The sequence below is a fragment of the Phocoena phocoena genome, chromosome 6, assembly GCF_963924675.1.
Source record: "Phocoena phocoena chromosome 6, mPhoPho1.1, whole genome shotgun sequence".
Lineage (NCBI taxonomy): Eukaryota > Metazoa > Chordata > Mammalia > Artiodactyla > Phocoenidae > Phocoena > Phocoena phocoena.
Genome location: NC_089224.1, coordinates 103331305 through 103347201, shown reverse-complemented (window position 1 = coordinate 103347201; position 15897 = coordinate 103331305). Strand labels below are relative to the sequence as shown.

The following is a 15897-nucleotide window of genomic DNA, read 5'->3' as shown; positions in this document are numbered from 1 at the left end:
TTCAGAATCTCTCAAACTTTAGGGAAATAAAACTTACCTATTTTAAAGGGTGTATTGTTTTAGTATATTTCGAATGATTCAATTTACACAAAGCTTTCCATGAGCTACTTCGTGTTGTGTACTGGACATCTCAATAAGGGCTCAGAATGTGAAATTAGGTTTACAAAAAGTTGCAAAAATAGTATAGAGTACCCCTATGTTCTTCACCCAGAATCCCCTAAAATTAACATCTTACATAACCGTAGTACAATTATCAAAACTATTGATACAATAATATTATTACTTGATACACCTTGTTCAAATTTCGTCAGTTGTGCCATTCACGTCCTTTTTCTGTTCCAGGGTCCAATCCAGGATTTCACTTTGCGTTTAGTTGTCCTGGACTTGGCTTTTTTTTTTTTTTTCCTTCTTTTTTTAATCCAAAAGGGCTATGTGTTCTTGGGCAAATTAATGTCCGAGTCTGTCTTCTGTCTTAATAGACGTGATGTGATTAAGAATCAATAAAAAAAAACATGTGGAATGTTTTCGGAAACTTCAAAGGTAACGAAATTGTTCTTACTGCTCAAAGCTGGGCATATCTAGTGTGGCCTTTCGTTCAAATTAAAACAAAAATAAAAATAGAAGCGTATTATTATTGTCAAGATGTTTGTCCCCATGCAGGACCCGTAGCTTCTCCCTTGGCCGCCAGGATACGCTTCCTCTAATTGGGCAGCGTGTATCCGCGCTGACGCAGGAAGGCCTCCTCATTGGTCCGCGCAGTCGGGACTCAGGCGGCTTTTCTCTTAGTGCTCAAGGCGCCGACCCATTTCTCTTTCTCCAGCCGAGCGCTCCCTTCCTTCCGAAGTGCCAGCCTGAAGGGATCCAGACTGAGGTAGGCCGGGTAGCTGCACTGAGGTCAGCCGGGAAGAAGCGGCGGGTATGGAATACCGGTGGGAGGTGGTGGAATACGGGTGGTCGGCGAGCCTGGGTGAGACGGTCTTGTCGGTGCGCCCCCTCGACCCCCCCACGCTCTCCGCAACTTCTCTGCCCAGTCTCCGCAGGCCCCACCTCCCTCGGGCTCCCATAGAGCTTCCGCGCCCCTCCGCCGCGCTTCCGCTGGCCCCGCCCTCGACCCTCAAAGGTCCCGCCTCCTTAGCGAACCCTCCCGCTGGCCCCGCCCTCGACTCCTCCCCCGAAAGGCCCCGCCTCCTCCGCCGGCCCTCCCGCTGGCCTCCCCTCCGCCAGCTCTCCCGCTGGCCCCGCCCTCGACTCCTCCCCCAAAAGGCCCCGCCTCCCACCAGCCCCTCCGCTGGCCCTGCGCTTGCCGCCTCCTCAGCGGCCCCGCCCTCACCGAGCACACATTCCTCCTCGTCTCTTTCTTCCCACCTTTACCGGCTTGGTCCCTCTGCCTCTTTACGTTAGGTTTAGTCCCCCTATTTCTCTCCACCTCCCTGCGCCCGGCCGTGTACCTGCGCCTTTTTCTCAATCCTGCCTCTTACGTACCCCTCTCCTCATCTGACTGCCCGGGTCACCGGATTCCCCCACTGATTCAGGCTGCCTCTGTATGAGCTTGACAGATTGTATAGAGGCCTCGTGCTGGGCATTGGAGGTCTCTGTTTGCAAGACCTCCCCGCCCGGTGGGAGAGTCACTTTGTAATGGAGTCTAACAGGCTCGGGGATGCCTTTAATCAAAGATGCATGGTATTTGGATGCTTAAAGGAAGGGGTGCTGGAGTTACAACCCCTCCTTGTGCGATCTGCAAGCAGGCCTGGCAGGGACTAAGCTGTACCTTTCTCCCAGAATGTACCAGGCTTCTTCTGATGCAGAAGCTTGGCTCTAACCATTGTCCTTTAAACACTGGGGAGTGATTAAAATCTTGTCATGGGCCCGTCTTTTAACCAAAGTTATTAGGACTTCAGAGCCCATCCATCCTAACCGTCGCTGTGCTGATTGGGAGGTGGAAGGCAAGAGACAGATGAATGATTGGCTTAGGCAAACAGTGAGTCAGCATCCCATTCTTGATGCTGCTTTTTGGAGTTTCTCATGAGGATTCTTACCAATTTTTCAATTGCCAGCAGTCTTACTTGGTAGGTAAACCAAAGAGTATGTGTAGATAAGACGTTCAGTCAGTCAGTAGTTTCCTCCAAGCCACCACCCTACTTCAGTGTATACTATTCAGAAGACAGTGACTCACACCTTCAGTCTCTTGGAGTCAGGAATCCCTGGGGTCTGAGCCCAGCTCCGCCATTTGCTGTAAAGGTTGGCAGAGAAATTTTATCTGAGCCTCAATTTTACCTTCTACAGAAAGAACATGATAAACCCTATCATGCATGGTCATGGTATGGATTTGCTGAGATCCTGCTTATGAAAACAGTCACTCTTACGGTCCTGTGCATAATAGGATCTGAGCACAGGTGATCCCTAACTCTTCAGATTCATGTCTGTCTGATTCAAGCCAGCAAAGAGCCTGCTATGTCGCCCTCTCCCAGGCACCATGACGACCCTGGATGATAAGTTACTGGGGGAGAAGTTGCAGTACTACTACAGCAGCAGCGAGGATGAGGACAGCGACCACGAGGACAAGGACAGAGGCAGGGGTGCCCTGGCCGGCAGTTCCATGCCTGCAGATGCTGAGTTGGCAAGCGAAGGCATCTCAGTTAACACAGGTACTGGAAATCCTGTGCTCTGGGAACAGGTTTAAAAAATGTCCATTAAATATGTATCAGAAGTCTTGTGATCACTTCTTTTCTTTCAAACTAATCTTTTTTTTTTAATTTTTAAATTTTATTTTATTTACTTTTTTTTTTTTTTTATTAGCGGTACGCGGGCCTCTCACTGCTGTGGCCTCTCCCGTTGCGGAGCACAGGCTCCAGACGCGCAGGCTCAGCGGCCGTGGCTCACGGGCCCAGCCGCTCCACAGCATGTGGGATCCTCCTGGACCGGGGCACGAACCCGTGTCCCCTGCATTGGCAGGCGAACTCCCAACCACTGCGCCACCAGGGAAGCCCTATTTACTTTTTAATACAGTAGGTTCTTATTAGTCATTAATTTTATACACATCAGTGTATGCATGTCAATCCCAATCGCCCAATTCATCACACCACCATCCCCATCCCCCGGGGCTTTCCCCCCTGGTGTCCATACATTTGTTCTCTACATCTGTGTCTCAACTTCTGCCCTGCAAACCAGTTCATCTGTACCATTTTTCTAGGTTCCACATACATGCGTTAATATGCGATATTTGTTTTTCTCTTTCTGACTAACTTCACTCTGTATGACAATCTCTAGATCCATCCACGTCTCCACAAATGACCCAATTTCGTTCCTTTTTATGGCTGAGTAATATTCCATTGTATATATGTACCACATCTTCTTTATCCATTCGTCTGTCGATGGGCATTAAGGTTCCATGACCTGGCTATTGTAAATAGTGCTGCAATGAACACTGGGGTGCATGTGTCTTTTTGAATTATGGTTTTCTCTGGGTATATGCCCAGTAGTGGGATTGCTGGATCATACGGTAATTCTATTTTTAGTTTTTTAAGGAACCTCCATACTGTTCTCCATATGGCTGTATCAATTTACATTCCCACCAACAGTACAGGAGGGTTCCCTTTTTTCCACACCCACTCCAGCATTTGTTGTTTGTAGATTTTCTGATGATGCCCATTCTAACTGGTGTAAGGTGGTACCTCATTGTAGTTTTGATTTGCATTTCTCTAAAAATTAATGATGTTGAGCAGCTTTTCATGTGCTTCTTGGCCATCCATATGTCTTCTTTGGAGAAATGTCTATTTAGGTCTTCTGCCCATTTTTGGATTGGGTTGTTTGTTTCTTTAATATTGAGCTGCATGAGCTGTTTATATATTTTGGAGATTAGTCCTTTGTCTGTTGATTCATTTGCAAATGCTTTCTCCCATTCTGATGGTTCTCTTTATGTCTTGTTTATAGTTTCCTTTGCTGTGCAAAACCTTTGAAGTTTCATTAGGTCCCATTTGTTTATTTTTGTTTTTATTTCCATTACTCTAGGAGGTGGATCAAAAAAGATCTTGTTGTGATTTATGTCATACAGTGTTCTTCCTATGTTTTGCTCTAAGAGTTTTATAGTGTCCGTCTTACATTTAGGTCTCTAATCCATTTTGAGTTTATTTTTGTGTATGGTGTTAAGGAGTGTTCTAATTTCATTCTTTTACATGTAGCTGTCCAGTTTTCCCAGCACCACTTATTGAAGAGGCTGTCTTTTCTCCATTGTATATCCTTGCCTCCTTTGTCATAGATTAGTTGACCATAGGTGCTTTGGTTCGTCTCTGGGCTTTCTATCTTGTTCCATTGATCTATGTTTCTGTTTTTGTGCCAGTACCATATTGTCTTGATTACTATAGCTTTGTAGTATATAGTCTGAAGTCAGGGAGTCTGATTCTTCCAGGTCTGTTTTTTTCCTTCAAGACTGCTTTGGCTATTCAGGGCTTTTGTGTCTCTATACAAATTTTAAGATTTTTTGTTCTAGTTCCGTAAAAACTGCCATTGGTAATTTGATTGGGATTGCATTGAATCTGTAGATTCCTTTGGGTAATATAGTCATTTTCACAATATTGATTCTTCCAGTCCAACAACATGGTATATCTCTCCATCTGTTGGTATCATCTTTAATTTCTTTCATCAGTGTCTTATAGTTTTCTACATACAGGTCTTTTGTCTCCCTAGGTAGGTTTATTCCTAGGTATTTTATTCTTTTTGTTGCAATGGTAAATGGGAGTGTTTTCTTAATTTCACTTTCAGATTTTTCATCATTAGTGTATAGGAATGCAAGAGATTTCTGTGCATTAATTTTGTATCCTGCAACTTCACTAAATTCATTGATTAGCTCTAGTAGTTTCCTGGTGGAATTTTGAGAATTCTCTACGTATAGTAGCATGTCATCTTCAAACAGTGACAGTTTTACTTCTTCTTTTCCAATTTGTATTCCTTTATTTCTTTTTCTTCTCTGACTGCCGTGGCTAGGACTTCCAAAACTATGTTGAATAATAGTGGTGAGAGTAGACATCCTTGTCTTGTTCCTGATTTTAGAGGAAATGTTTTCAGTTTTTCACTGTTGATAATGATGTTTGCTGTGGGTTTGTCATATATGGCCTTTATTATGTTGAGGTAGGTTCCCTCTATGCCCACTTTCTGGAGAGTTTTTATCATAAATGGGTGTTGAATTTTGTCAAAAGCTTTTTCTGCATCTATTGAGATGGTCATATGGTTTGTTTTTTTTGTTCGTTTTTTTGCAGTACGCGGGCCTCTCACTGTTGTGGCCTCTCCCGTTGCGGAGCACAGTCTCCAGACGCGCAAGGTCAGCGGCCATGGCTCACGGGCCCAGCCGCTCCGTGGCATGTGGGATCTTCCCGGACCGGGGCTCGAACCCGCGTCCCTTACATCGGCAGGTGGACTCTCAACCACTGCGCCACCAGGGAAGCCTGATCATATGGTTTTTTTTTTTTTTTTTTTTTTTTTTTTATTTATTTATTTTTTTTGCGGTACACGGGCCTCACTGCTGTGGCCTCTCCCGTTGCGGAGCACAGGCTCCGGATGAGCAGGCTCAGCGGCCATGGCTCATGGACCCAGCCACTCCGCGGGACGTGGGATCTTCCCGAACTGGGGCACGAACCCGTATCCCCAGCATCGGCAGGCGGACTCTCAACCACTGCGCCACCAGGGAAGCCCCGATCATATGGTTTTTTTCTTCAGTTTGTTAATAAGGTGTATCACATTGATTGATTTGCATATATTGAAGAATCCTTGCATCCCTGGATAAATCCCACTTGATCATGGTGTATGATCCTTTGAATGTGTTGTTGGATTCTGTTTGCTAGTATTTTGTTGAGGATTTTTGCATCTATATTCATCAGTCATATGGGTCTGTAATTTTCTTTTTTTGTAGTATCTTTGTCTCATTTTGGTATCAGGGTGATGGTGGCCTAATAGAATGAGTTTGGGAGTGTTCCTTCCTCTGTACGTTTTTGGAAGAGTTTGAGAAGGATGGGTGTTAGCTCTTCTCTAAATGTTTGATAGAATTCACCTGTGAAGCCATCTGGTCCTGGACTTTTGTTCATTGGAAGATTTTTTTTTTTTTTGTGGTACGCGGGCTTCTCACTGTTGTGGCCTCTCCCGTTGTGGAGCACAGGCTCCGGACACGCAGGCTCAGCGGCCATGGCTCACTGGCCCAGCCGCTCTGCGTCATGTGGGATATTCGCAGACCGGAGCATGAACCCGCGCCCCCTGCATCGGCAGGTGGAATCCCAACCACTGCGCCACCAGGGAAGCCCTGTTGGAAGATTTTTAATCACAGTTTCAATATCAGTGCTTGTGGTTGGTCTGTTCATATTTTCTATTTCTTCCTGGTTCAGTCTTGGAAGGTTATACCTTTCTAATAATTTGTCCACTTCTTCCAGGTTGTCCATTTTATTGGCATAGAGTTGCTTGTAGTAGTCTCTTAGGATGCTTTGTATTTCTGCGGTGTCTGTTGTAACTTCTCCTTTTTCATTTCTAATTTTATTGATTTGAGTCCTCTCCCTGTTTTTCTACTTGAGTCTGGCTAATGGTTTATCATTTTTGTTTATCTTCTCAAAGAACTAGCTTTTAGTTTTATTGATCTTTGCTATTGTTTTCTTTCTTTCTATTTCATTTATTTCTGATCTGATCTTTATGATTTCTTTCCTTCTGCTAACTTTGGGTTTTGTTTGTTCTTCTTTCTCTAGTTCCTTTAGGTGTAAGGTTAGATTGTTTATTTGAGACTTTTCTTGTTTCTTGAGGTAGGCTTGTATATCTATAAACTTCCCTCTTAGAACAGCTTTTGCTGCATCCCATAGGGTTTGGATCATCGTGTTTTCATTGTCATTTGTCTGTAGGTATTTTTTGATTTCCTCTTTTATTTCTTCAATGATGTCTTGGTTATTTAATAATGTATTGTTTAGCCTCCATGTGTTTGTTACATTTTTTTCCCTGTAATTCATTTTTAGTCTCATAGGGTTGTGGTCAGAAAAGATGCTTGATATGATTTCAATTTTCTGAAATTTACTGAGGCTTTATTTGTGACCCAAGATGTGATCTATCCTGGAGAATGTTCCCTGTGCACTTGAGAAGAAAGTGTAATCTGCTGTTTTTGGATGGAATGTCCTATAAATATCAATTAAATCTATCTGGTCTATTGTGTCATTTAAAGCTTGTGTTTCCTTATTAATTTTCAATTTGGATGATCTGCCCATTGGTGTAAGTGAGGTGTTAAAGTCCCCCACTATTACTGTGTTACTGTCAATTTCCTCTTTTATAGCTGTTAGCAGTTGCCTTATGTATTGAGGTGCTCCTATGTTGGGTGCATATATATTTATAATTGTTATATTCTTCTTGGATTGATCCCTTGATCATTATGTAGTGTCCTTCCTTGTCTCTTGTAACATTCTTTATTTTAAAGTCTATTTTATCTGATATGAGTATTGCCACTCCAGCTTTCTTTTAATTTCCATTTGCATGGAATATCTTTTTCCATCCCCTCACTTTCAGTCTATATGTGTCCCTAGGTTTGAAGTGGGTCTCTTGTAGACAGCATATAGATGGGTCTTGTTTTTGTATCCATTCATGAAGCCTGTGTCTTTTGGTTGGAGCATTTAATCCATTCATGCTTAAGGTAATTATTGATATGTATGTTCCTATGACCATTTTCTTAATTGTTTTGGGTTTGTTTTTGTAGGTCCTTTTCTCCTCTTGTGTTTCCCACTTAGAGAAGTTCCTTTAGCATTTGTTGTAGAGCTGGTTTGGTGGTGCTGAATTCTCTTGGCTTTTGCTTGTCTGTAAAGCTTTTGATTTCTCCATCGAATCTGAATGAGATCCTTGCCGCGTAGAGTAATCTTGGTTGTTGGTTCTTCCCTTTCATCACTTTAAGTATATCATGCCACTCCCTTCTGGCTTATAGAGTTTCTGCTGAGAAATCAGCTGTTAACCTTATGGGAGTTCCATTGTATGTTGTCATTTTTCCCTTGCTGCTTTCAATAATTTTTCTTTGTCTTTAATTTTTGCCAATTTGATTACTATGTGTCTCGGTGCGTTTCTCCTTGGGTTTATCCTGTATGGGACTCTCTGCGCTTCCTGGACTTGGGTGGCTATTTCCTTTCCCACGTTAGGGAAATTTTCGACTATAATCTCTTCAGATATTTTCTTGGGTCCTTTCTCTCTCTCTTCTCCTTCTTGGACCCCTATAATGTGAATGTTGTTGCGTTTAATGTTGTCCCAGAGGTCTCTTAAGCTGTCTTCATTTCTTTTCATTCTTTTTTCTTTATTCTGTTCCTCAGCAGTGAATTACCATTCTATCTTCCAGGTCACTTATCTGTTCTTCTGCTTGTTATTCTGCTATTGATTCCTTCTAGTGTAGTTTTCATTTCAGTTATTGTATTGTTCATCTCTGTTTGTTTGTTCTTTAATTCTTCTAGGTCTTTTTTTTTTTTTTTTTTTAGGTATGCCGGCCTCTCACTGTTGTGGCCTCGCCCGTTGCGGAGCACAGGCTCCGGACGCACAGGCTCAGCAGCCATGGCTCATGGGCCCAGCTGCTCCGCGGCATGTGGGATCTTCCCGGACCGGGGCACAAACTCGTGTCCCCTGCATCGGCAGGCGGACTCTCAACCACTGCGCCACCAGGGAAGCCCTCTTCTAGGTCTTTGTTAAACATTTCTTGCACCTTCTCGATCTTTGCCTCCATTGTTTTTCCGAGGTCCTGCATCACCTTCACTATCATTATTCTGAATGTTTTTTCTGGAAGGTTGCCTATATCCACTTCATTTAGTTATTTTTCTGGGGTTTTATCTTGTTCCTTCATCTGGTACATAGCCCTCTGCCTTTTCATCTTGTCTGTCTTTCTGTGAATGTGGATTTTGTTCCACAGGCTGCAGGACTGTAGTTATTCTTGCTTCTGCTGTCTGCCCTCTGGTGCATGAGGCTATCTAAGAGGCTTGTGTAAGTTTCCTGATGGGAGGGACTGGTGTTGGGTCGTGATCACTTCTAATTCCAGACCCGCATCCAGAGATAACCTAATGTCACCATTTCACTGTGCATGGTTCTAGCCATTTCACTGCACAACATGAATATGTATGCATAGCAGCATGCTGATGATTACAACAGACTAGCCTGCGTTTGAATCCAGCTTCTCAAATTGGTAGGTGTTTGATATCACCTAAATCATGGGTATGAGTATATTGGTAGTATAAATTCCGAGAAATGGCATATTTACACTTTTACATTTTATTATTTCCAAATTGCTGTCAGTTGAGTTGGTACTGGTTTATAGTTTAAGCAGGAGTGTGATATTTCCCCATATATGTGACCTTCTACTATGTTATCAGACTTTTTGATCTTTGCCATCCTTATGGATGGCAAATGGCAACTCACCATAGTTTTATTTTCTGTCTTTTTAGGAGTGATGTTGAGCCTCTTTTCATAATTTTAAAGGTTGTATTCATATCCTTTGCTCATTTTTGAAATTGGGTAGTTGGTCTTTTTCTTCTTAGGAAGCTATATATTAAGGAAATTAATCTGTGGTTTGAGTTGCAAATATTTCTACCAGTTTATTGTTTGACTCTTGGCTTTTGTTCTTATCCTAGCAGAAAGTTTTTTTAATTGTTATGTGCTTGAAAGCATTCTTTTATACTTTCTTAGTTTTGTTTCTTATGTAAAAGGCCTTTCTTCACTCCAGGATTATAAAAAGACAGTCCCATGCCTTTTTTTTTTTTTTTAGTATTTTTATGATTTTTTTTTTTTTAACACAATGATTTATCTGGAATTCGTTTCCGTGCAAGGTATGTGGTAGGACTCCAACTTAATTTTTTTTGGATTGCTGCCCAGTTGTTTCAGCATCATTTATTGAATAAACCATCTTTTCTCCATTGTTTTGAAATGTCAGTTTTATCACATACTGAATTTCTGCTTATATTTGCATCTTTAGCCATACTTTGTAGTCTCTTCCACTGATTTGTCTTTTACTGTGCTATATCACACTGTTTTTAAGTATCGTGTTATAATATGTTTTAGTATCTGGTAGGTCTGGTCCCCCCCCATACAATACCCTTCTATTTTTATTATTATTTCCTTAACTTTTGCTTTCTTATTATTTTCTGAACTTTTGCTTTCTTATTTTTCCACCGCAAATTCAGGAGCAGGCACATGTGTGTAATCACATATTTTCATCAGAAACACGTTAAATACATGGATTAATTTGGGGATAATTGGTACCCTTGTGATGTTGCATCTTCCTAGCCAGGAATATGGCGTTGCTCCATTTATTCAGGTCTTTTGTAGTGTTTCTTGGCAGCATTTTAAAGTTTTCTTTATACAGATGTTTATATTTTTGTCTCAGTGGCTGTGACAACAAAGGTTTATTTCTCAGTCATGTTGCGTGCTGCCTGTTGGGGTCAGCAGCTGCCCCGCTTCTGCTTTGTATGTCCTATCATCCAGGAACTAGGCTCAAGGAGCAGCCCCTGTCTGGGACATGCTGTTCTCATGACCAAGTATAGAGAGCAAGAGAGGGCTGTTGGAAACATGTAGTGACTCATTGCGTTTTTGCTCAGAATCCATTGGCCACAGCAAGTCACATGGGCAAGCCCCACATCAGTGGGCTGGGGATACATGTTCTCATCCCACAGGAGGTATTGCAAGTCATGTGGTAAGGGGCAGGGCTATATAGCATGGGGACAGGGGGGTTTGGGGGTAGCTTGACTAACAGAACAACCTGCCACAATCTTGTTAAAAAAGTCAGATAGGGCTTCACTGGTGGTGCAGTGGTTGAGAGTCCGCCTGCCGATGCAGGGGACGCGGGTTCATGCCCTGGTCCGGGAGGATCCCACATGCCGCGGAGTGGCTGGGCCCGTGGGCCATGGCCACTAAGCCTGCACGTCCGGAGCCTGTGCTCCGCAATGGGAGAGGCCATAACAGTGAGAAGCCCGCGTACTGCAAAAAAAAAAAAAAAAAAAGTCAGATAATACGGAAACATAGTAAGAAAAAAGTAAAAGTTCTCTCTCACCAGTCCCCTTCGATCTCACTGCCTAGAGACAACCACTGTTAACAGTTTACCTATTTTTCTGTGGACATACAAGTGTACATGCACATATACAAATATCTGTAAATATTTATACATGGACATGCAGTCCTTTTTCTAAAAATTAAAGGATCATACCATGATACTGTTCTGCATTTTGCTTTTTTTTGACCTAATATGTTTGGACATTTTTCATGGCAGGGAACATATAGCTGCCTCATTCTTTCTAAGAGTCACTTTGTTTTCCTTTGAGTAGATGAATCTGAATTTATTTCACGCATCTCCTAATGTTGGGCCTTCGCATGGCCCTTTAATTTGCAAACTGGGCTGCCTTGGACGTGGTTGCGTGTAGACCACGCTGCCCTGTGTGAGTGTCATTGTGGTGTCGATGGAGCCAGCTTTAGACAGATGTGCGCTGGCCCATAATCCCTCGCTCATCCTTGGTCACCTCCACATTCACCCCACCTCAGGTCCAAAAGGCGTGATCAATGACTGGCGCCGCTTCAAACAGCTGGAGACGGAGCAGCGGGAGGAGCAGTGCCGGGAGATGGAGAAGCTGATCAAGAAGCTGTCCATGAGCTGCAGGTCCCATGTGGACGAAGAGGAGGAGCAGCGGAAGCAGAAGGACCTCCAGGAGAAGATCAGTGGGAAGGTAATTAGAAGCGCCCAGGCCTTTCTCAGAGGCTACCCTGGCTGCTGGGCTTAGTGATTCAAGAGGCGGAAGGGTTTGATTTGGCCTCCAAGAAGCAGTGCAGGGCTTCCCAGGTGGCGCAGTGGTTAAGAATCCGCCTGCCAATGCAGGAGACACAGGTTCGAGCCCTGGTCCAGGAAGATCCCACATGCCGCAGAGCAGCTAAGCCCGTGCGCCACAACTACTGAGCCCATGTGCCACAACTGCTGAAGCCCTCACGCCTAGAGCCTGTGTTCCATAACAAGAGAAGCCACCGCAATCAGAAGCCCGCGCACCGCAGTGAAGAGTAGCCCTCACTCACTGCAACTAGAGAAAGCTGTGCAGCAACGAAGACTCACTGCAGCCAAAAATAAATAAATAAAATAAATTTTAAAAAAGATACTAAGAAGCAGTGCAGTGCAGGAGAAAGTGCAGTCATGTCATAGCTTGGCCACACCTGGGTTTGAATCTCAGCTGTGCCACTAGTAACTGTGGCGATGTCTCTTCCACTCTGACTCTGGTTTGTCGTTGGTTAAATGAGGTCAGTCTCTCCATACAGTGCCCATCACAGGCCGGTTGAAAGTGATCAGGAAATGTGAGTTTCCTGTCCTTTCTCGAGGTCTTACCTTGAGCCAGAAACAAACCTCTGAGATTGGGAGATATTATCCCCATTTTACAGATGGTGAAACCAAAGCTGAGAGGCGGGAGGGGACTTGTTCAGGGCAGTGCAATTAAGAAATGCTAATAGGAACTGGGCTTCTAACCCAGATTTTCCTGTTCTTTCCATGATGTTGTTCTCTTTCATCTGAACTCTATTCATGAGAATTTATTTCAGTGAAGCGATACAGTAGAAGCAGGCAGACACTGTGGAAGATATTTGGAACTAGGTCCCTGACTCTCTCTTACCTTCCCAAAGGGTTCTTCAAAAGGATCCTTTAATTCCCCACCATTGTCTCTGACCACGGAAGGATGTCTAGAAGTGCCTGAAGTCATTTGGCTGTGGCCCAAAGCAGCTCTTGGCTGGAAATACCCGCCGGGGTCGGGGAGCAGACAAGAGGATTAAGTGAGGAGTTTGCCTTGACCAGGAGGATGATTTCAGGGCATTAGACTCAAGCAAGACCATAACAGGTCAGAAAGAACCGCTCTGGTGGGGGAGCAGTGAGAGGGGAAGAAGAATGGCTCTGGCTGTGATGCAGTAACAACACGTGTCCTGATCTGGTGTGGCCTCCCAGCCGCCACCCTCTCATCTGTGCCAGGGTAGGCAGAGCTGGGCTTCATCACAGGAGCAGGGACGTCTTGCTACACCAGGGCAGGAGACGGAGAATGCTTTTGTAATGGAAGCTGGCTTCAGGACAACATGCCCACGGCTCACAGCGCTTCCTTGAGCTGCGGTGGAGACCAGACAAAGCCACACAGCACATGATCACATGGGGCAGTCCTGCTGGGTTGTTGCAATGAGACAGAACTGGCAACTGCCTGAATGCCAGAAGTAGGGGACTGGCTAAGCAAAATAGGCCACATTATTCATAATTTTATAAAACACGTTTGGAAGCATGAGGAATAATTTATGATATAATAGTGCTAATTGGCAAAAGCAGGCTATAGCTTAATTGGTACACCCACAGCTGCTGTTATAAAAGCAGAAATGGTTTTAGCACGTGACTGGTAATAAAAAGAAGAATAGATTTTTAGAATGTGTATGGCTGTATGTTTTGGCGTGGGAGGCAAGGAGGGTGGTGCAGGGCAGGGATTATGAGTGTTCAGGTTCCTTAATGTCCTGTTGTCTTTTCAACAAAAACAAAACAGTGGATAAAATAATTAATCCATTGTCAGGACTGACAAAAAGACAAAAGCTCACGAAGTGATGTTATCTGATGCTGCCTGTCTGGATGGAGAGGCGCTATGACACAGTAGTTGAAAGCCTGGGTTTTTTAAAAAATCTAGTTTGAATCCTGGTCTTATACTTGCTACCTATGTGAACTTATACAGATAATCTCAAGTCTCAGAACCTCATTTGTAAAGTGAGGGTAATAAAAGTCCCTTCCCGATGGGGTTATCAGAAGATTTCAGTGAGGTATAACACATCTAGAGTATTAGCATGGCGCCTCATACATCTTGTGTCACCCATGTCACTGTTGGGTTTATGCTTCTTACGCTCACTTGCTGGTCCTCCCGCAGATGACTCTGAAGGACTTTGCCATGATGAACGAGGACCAAGACGACGAGGAGTTCCTGCAGCGGTACCGGAAGCAGAGGATGGAAGAGATGCGGCAGCAGCTCCACCAGGGGCCCCAGTTCAAGCAGGTTTTTGAAATCCCCAGTGGAGAAGGGTTTCTGGACATGATTGACAAAGAGCAGAAGAGCACCCTCATCATGGTCCATATTTACGAGGATGGCATCCCAGGGACCGAAGCCATGAACGGTTGCATGATCTGCCTGGCCGCTGAGTACCCAGCCGTCAAGTTCTGCCGGGTGAAGAGCTCAGTGATCGGGGCCAGCAGTCGCTTCACCAGGAACGCCCTTCCCGCCCTGCTCATCTACAAGGGGGGCGAGCTGATTGGCAACTTTGTCCGTGTCACTGACCAGCTGGGGGAAGATTTCTTTGCGGTGGACCTTGAAGCTTTCCTCCAGGAGTTTGGATTGCTTCCAGAAAAGGAAGTCTTGTTGGTAACCTCTGTGTGTAACTCAGCCACCTGCCACAGCGAGGATAGCGATTTGGAAATAGATTGAATGGCTGGGCTGGTGGCATAAATTTCTCATTGTTTGGGCTGGAAGACACACGTCCTTTTGTTTATTTTCGTTCTTTTCTGTGTCTTCTGGCTTTTCTGCTGTTCTTTGTAGTCCCTTTTATGATATGTCAACTCAAGAAATTCTTCTATCAAATCGGAATGCTGAATCACCTTGTGGCTATCCATAAAGTGACCTAACATTGTATAAACAGGAAGCCAGGCTTTTGAACTGTTTACTTAAGATTCTCTAGCATGACATCTCTGTTATTGTTTCCAGTCAGTATTTACATAGCATTCTGAAGACAGTGTCCTGGAAATTGTCTTCAGATGATCTCAGAGGTCTCTGCCAGGTCCGGGAATATAATTCTATAGTTAGTGTGTTATTTGCAACATAAGTAATACATTTCCTTCATCAAATGATTGTAAATTATATTTACTTATAATCAGACTCATAGTCTTAGAAGGCAGTTAAATTTTTTCCCCCTAGACCGTATTCTCTCCCAGGGTCTTGTTTAAAGGTTCCAGGCCGTGTATGTTTGCCCCATCAAGAGGGGGGTGACCTTTGTCGCCAGAGTCGATATCCTGCTCAAGCATTATTAAGTCTACAGTAGAGGAAGGATCGAGATGGACTGCCCTCTTGATGCTGAAAGACCAGCTTGGCTTGAAAATTAGAGCTGAGATAGAGCTGGGAAGCCTTTTTAAAGGAAGATCTTTCAATTAAGATACCCCTGCTCATCTTTTTCTCTGTTTCTTTTTTATTTAACAAGGTAATTTTTTGGTTTCATGTAGCTTTTGTTAAAACTTTTTTGCATATTGGAAAAGTTAATATTCAATAGAATACAGAAAATACAGAAGCAAAACTAAGAAACTTAGAATAATCCTGCCACCTAGGGTAAAACACTATTAATATTTTGGGATATTTTTCCAAGGTGTTTTCTTTGTGTACACAGACATTTTGTTTGCTTATTAAACAAAACAGTGGGATCATTCTGAACATACTGTTTTATAGTATGGTTGGCTAATATAGCAAATGTTTTTCCATGTTATTAAACACTCTTTTACAACATTTTAAAGTGGCTATTTATACTGTTGTATAGGTGTGCTGTAATTTGCTTGGTGGTGTTCTCTTGAAAACAGCAAAGACTTTTTATTACAAAAGTAATTGATGTTCATTGTAGAAAATGTAACAAAAATTGTTAAGCTAAAAAGATTGAAAAGCTTTGTAATTCCACCAACCAAAAATAATCCCTGTTAAATCATTTTTACAGGTATCTTTCTGGTCTTCTTTCTGTGTGTTTATAATAATGATTGTCTTTTGAGTTTTCCCCTCATGTTTTTTACTTTAAAATATGTACAGTGTAGGGCCAGGGAAAATGTAATCTGTAATTAAATGTTAGCTTTAAAGTTCAGTTTTGCTTTTCCTGGCTATTTAGGAATTGACTAACTGTAGAAGGGTCATG

The 15897-nt window shown here is 43.3% G+C and overlaps 1 protein-coding gene across 1 annotated transcript; it reads left to right on the top strand.

The window, feature by feature from the left end:
- The first annotated feature begins 742 nt into the window (after positions 1 to 742).
- PDCL (phosducin like) lies at positions 743 to 15297 on the top strand. The gene is made up of 4 exons (XM_065879351.1): positions 743 to 894; positions 2469 to 2645; positions 11509 to 11690; positions 13887 to 15297. Exons 2-4 carry the CDS (start codon positions 2474 to 2476, stop codon positions 14436 to 14438), a joined length of 906 nt encoding a protein of 301 aa, XP_065735423.1. The 5' UTR covers positions 743 to 894; positions 2469 to 2473; the 3' UTR covers positions 14439 to 15297.
- Positions 15298 to 15897: the final 600 nt, after the last annotated feature.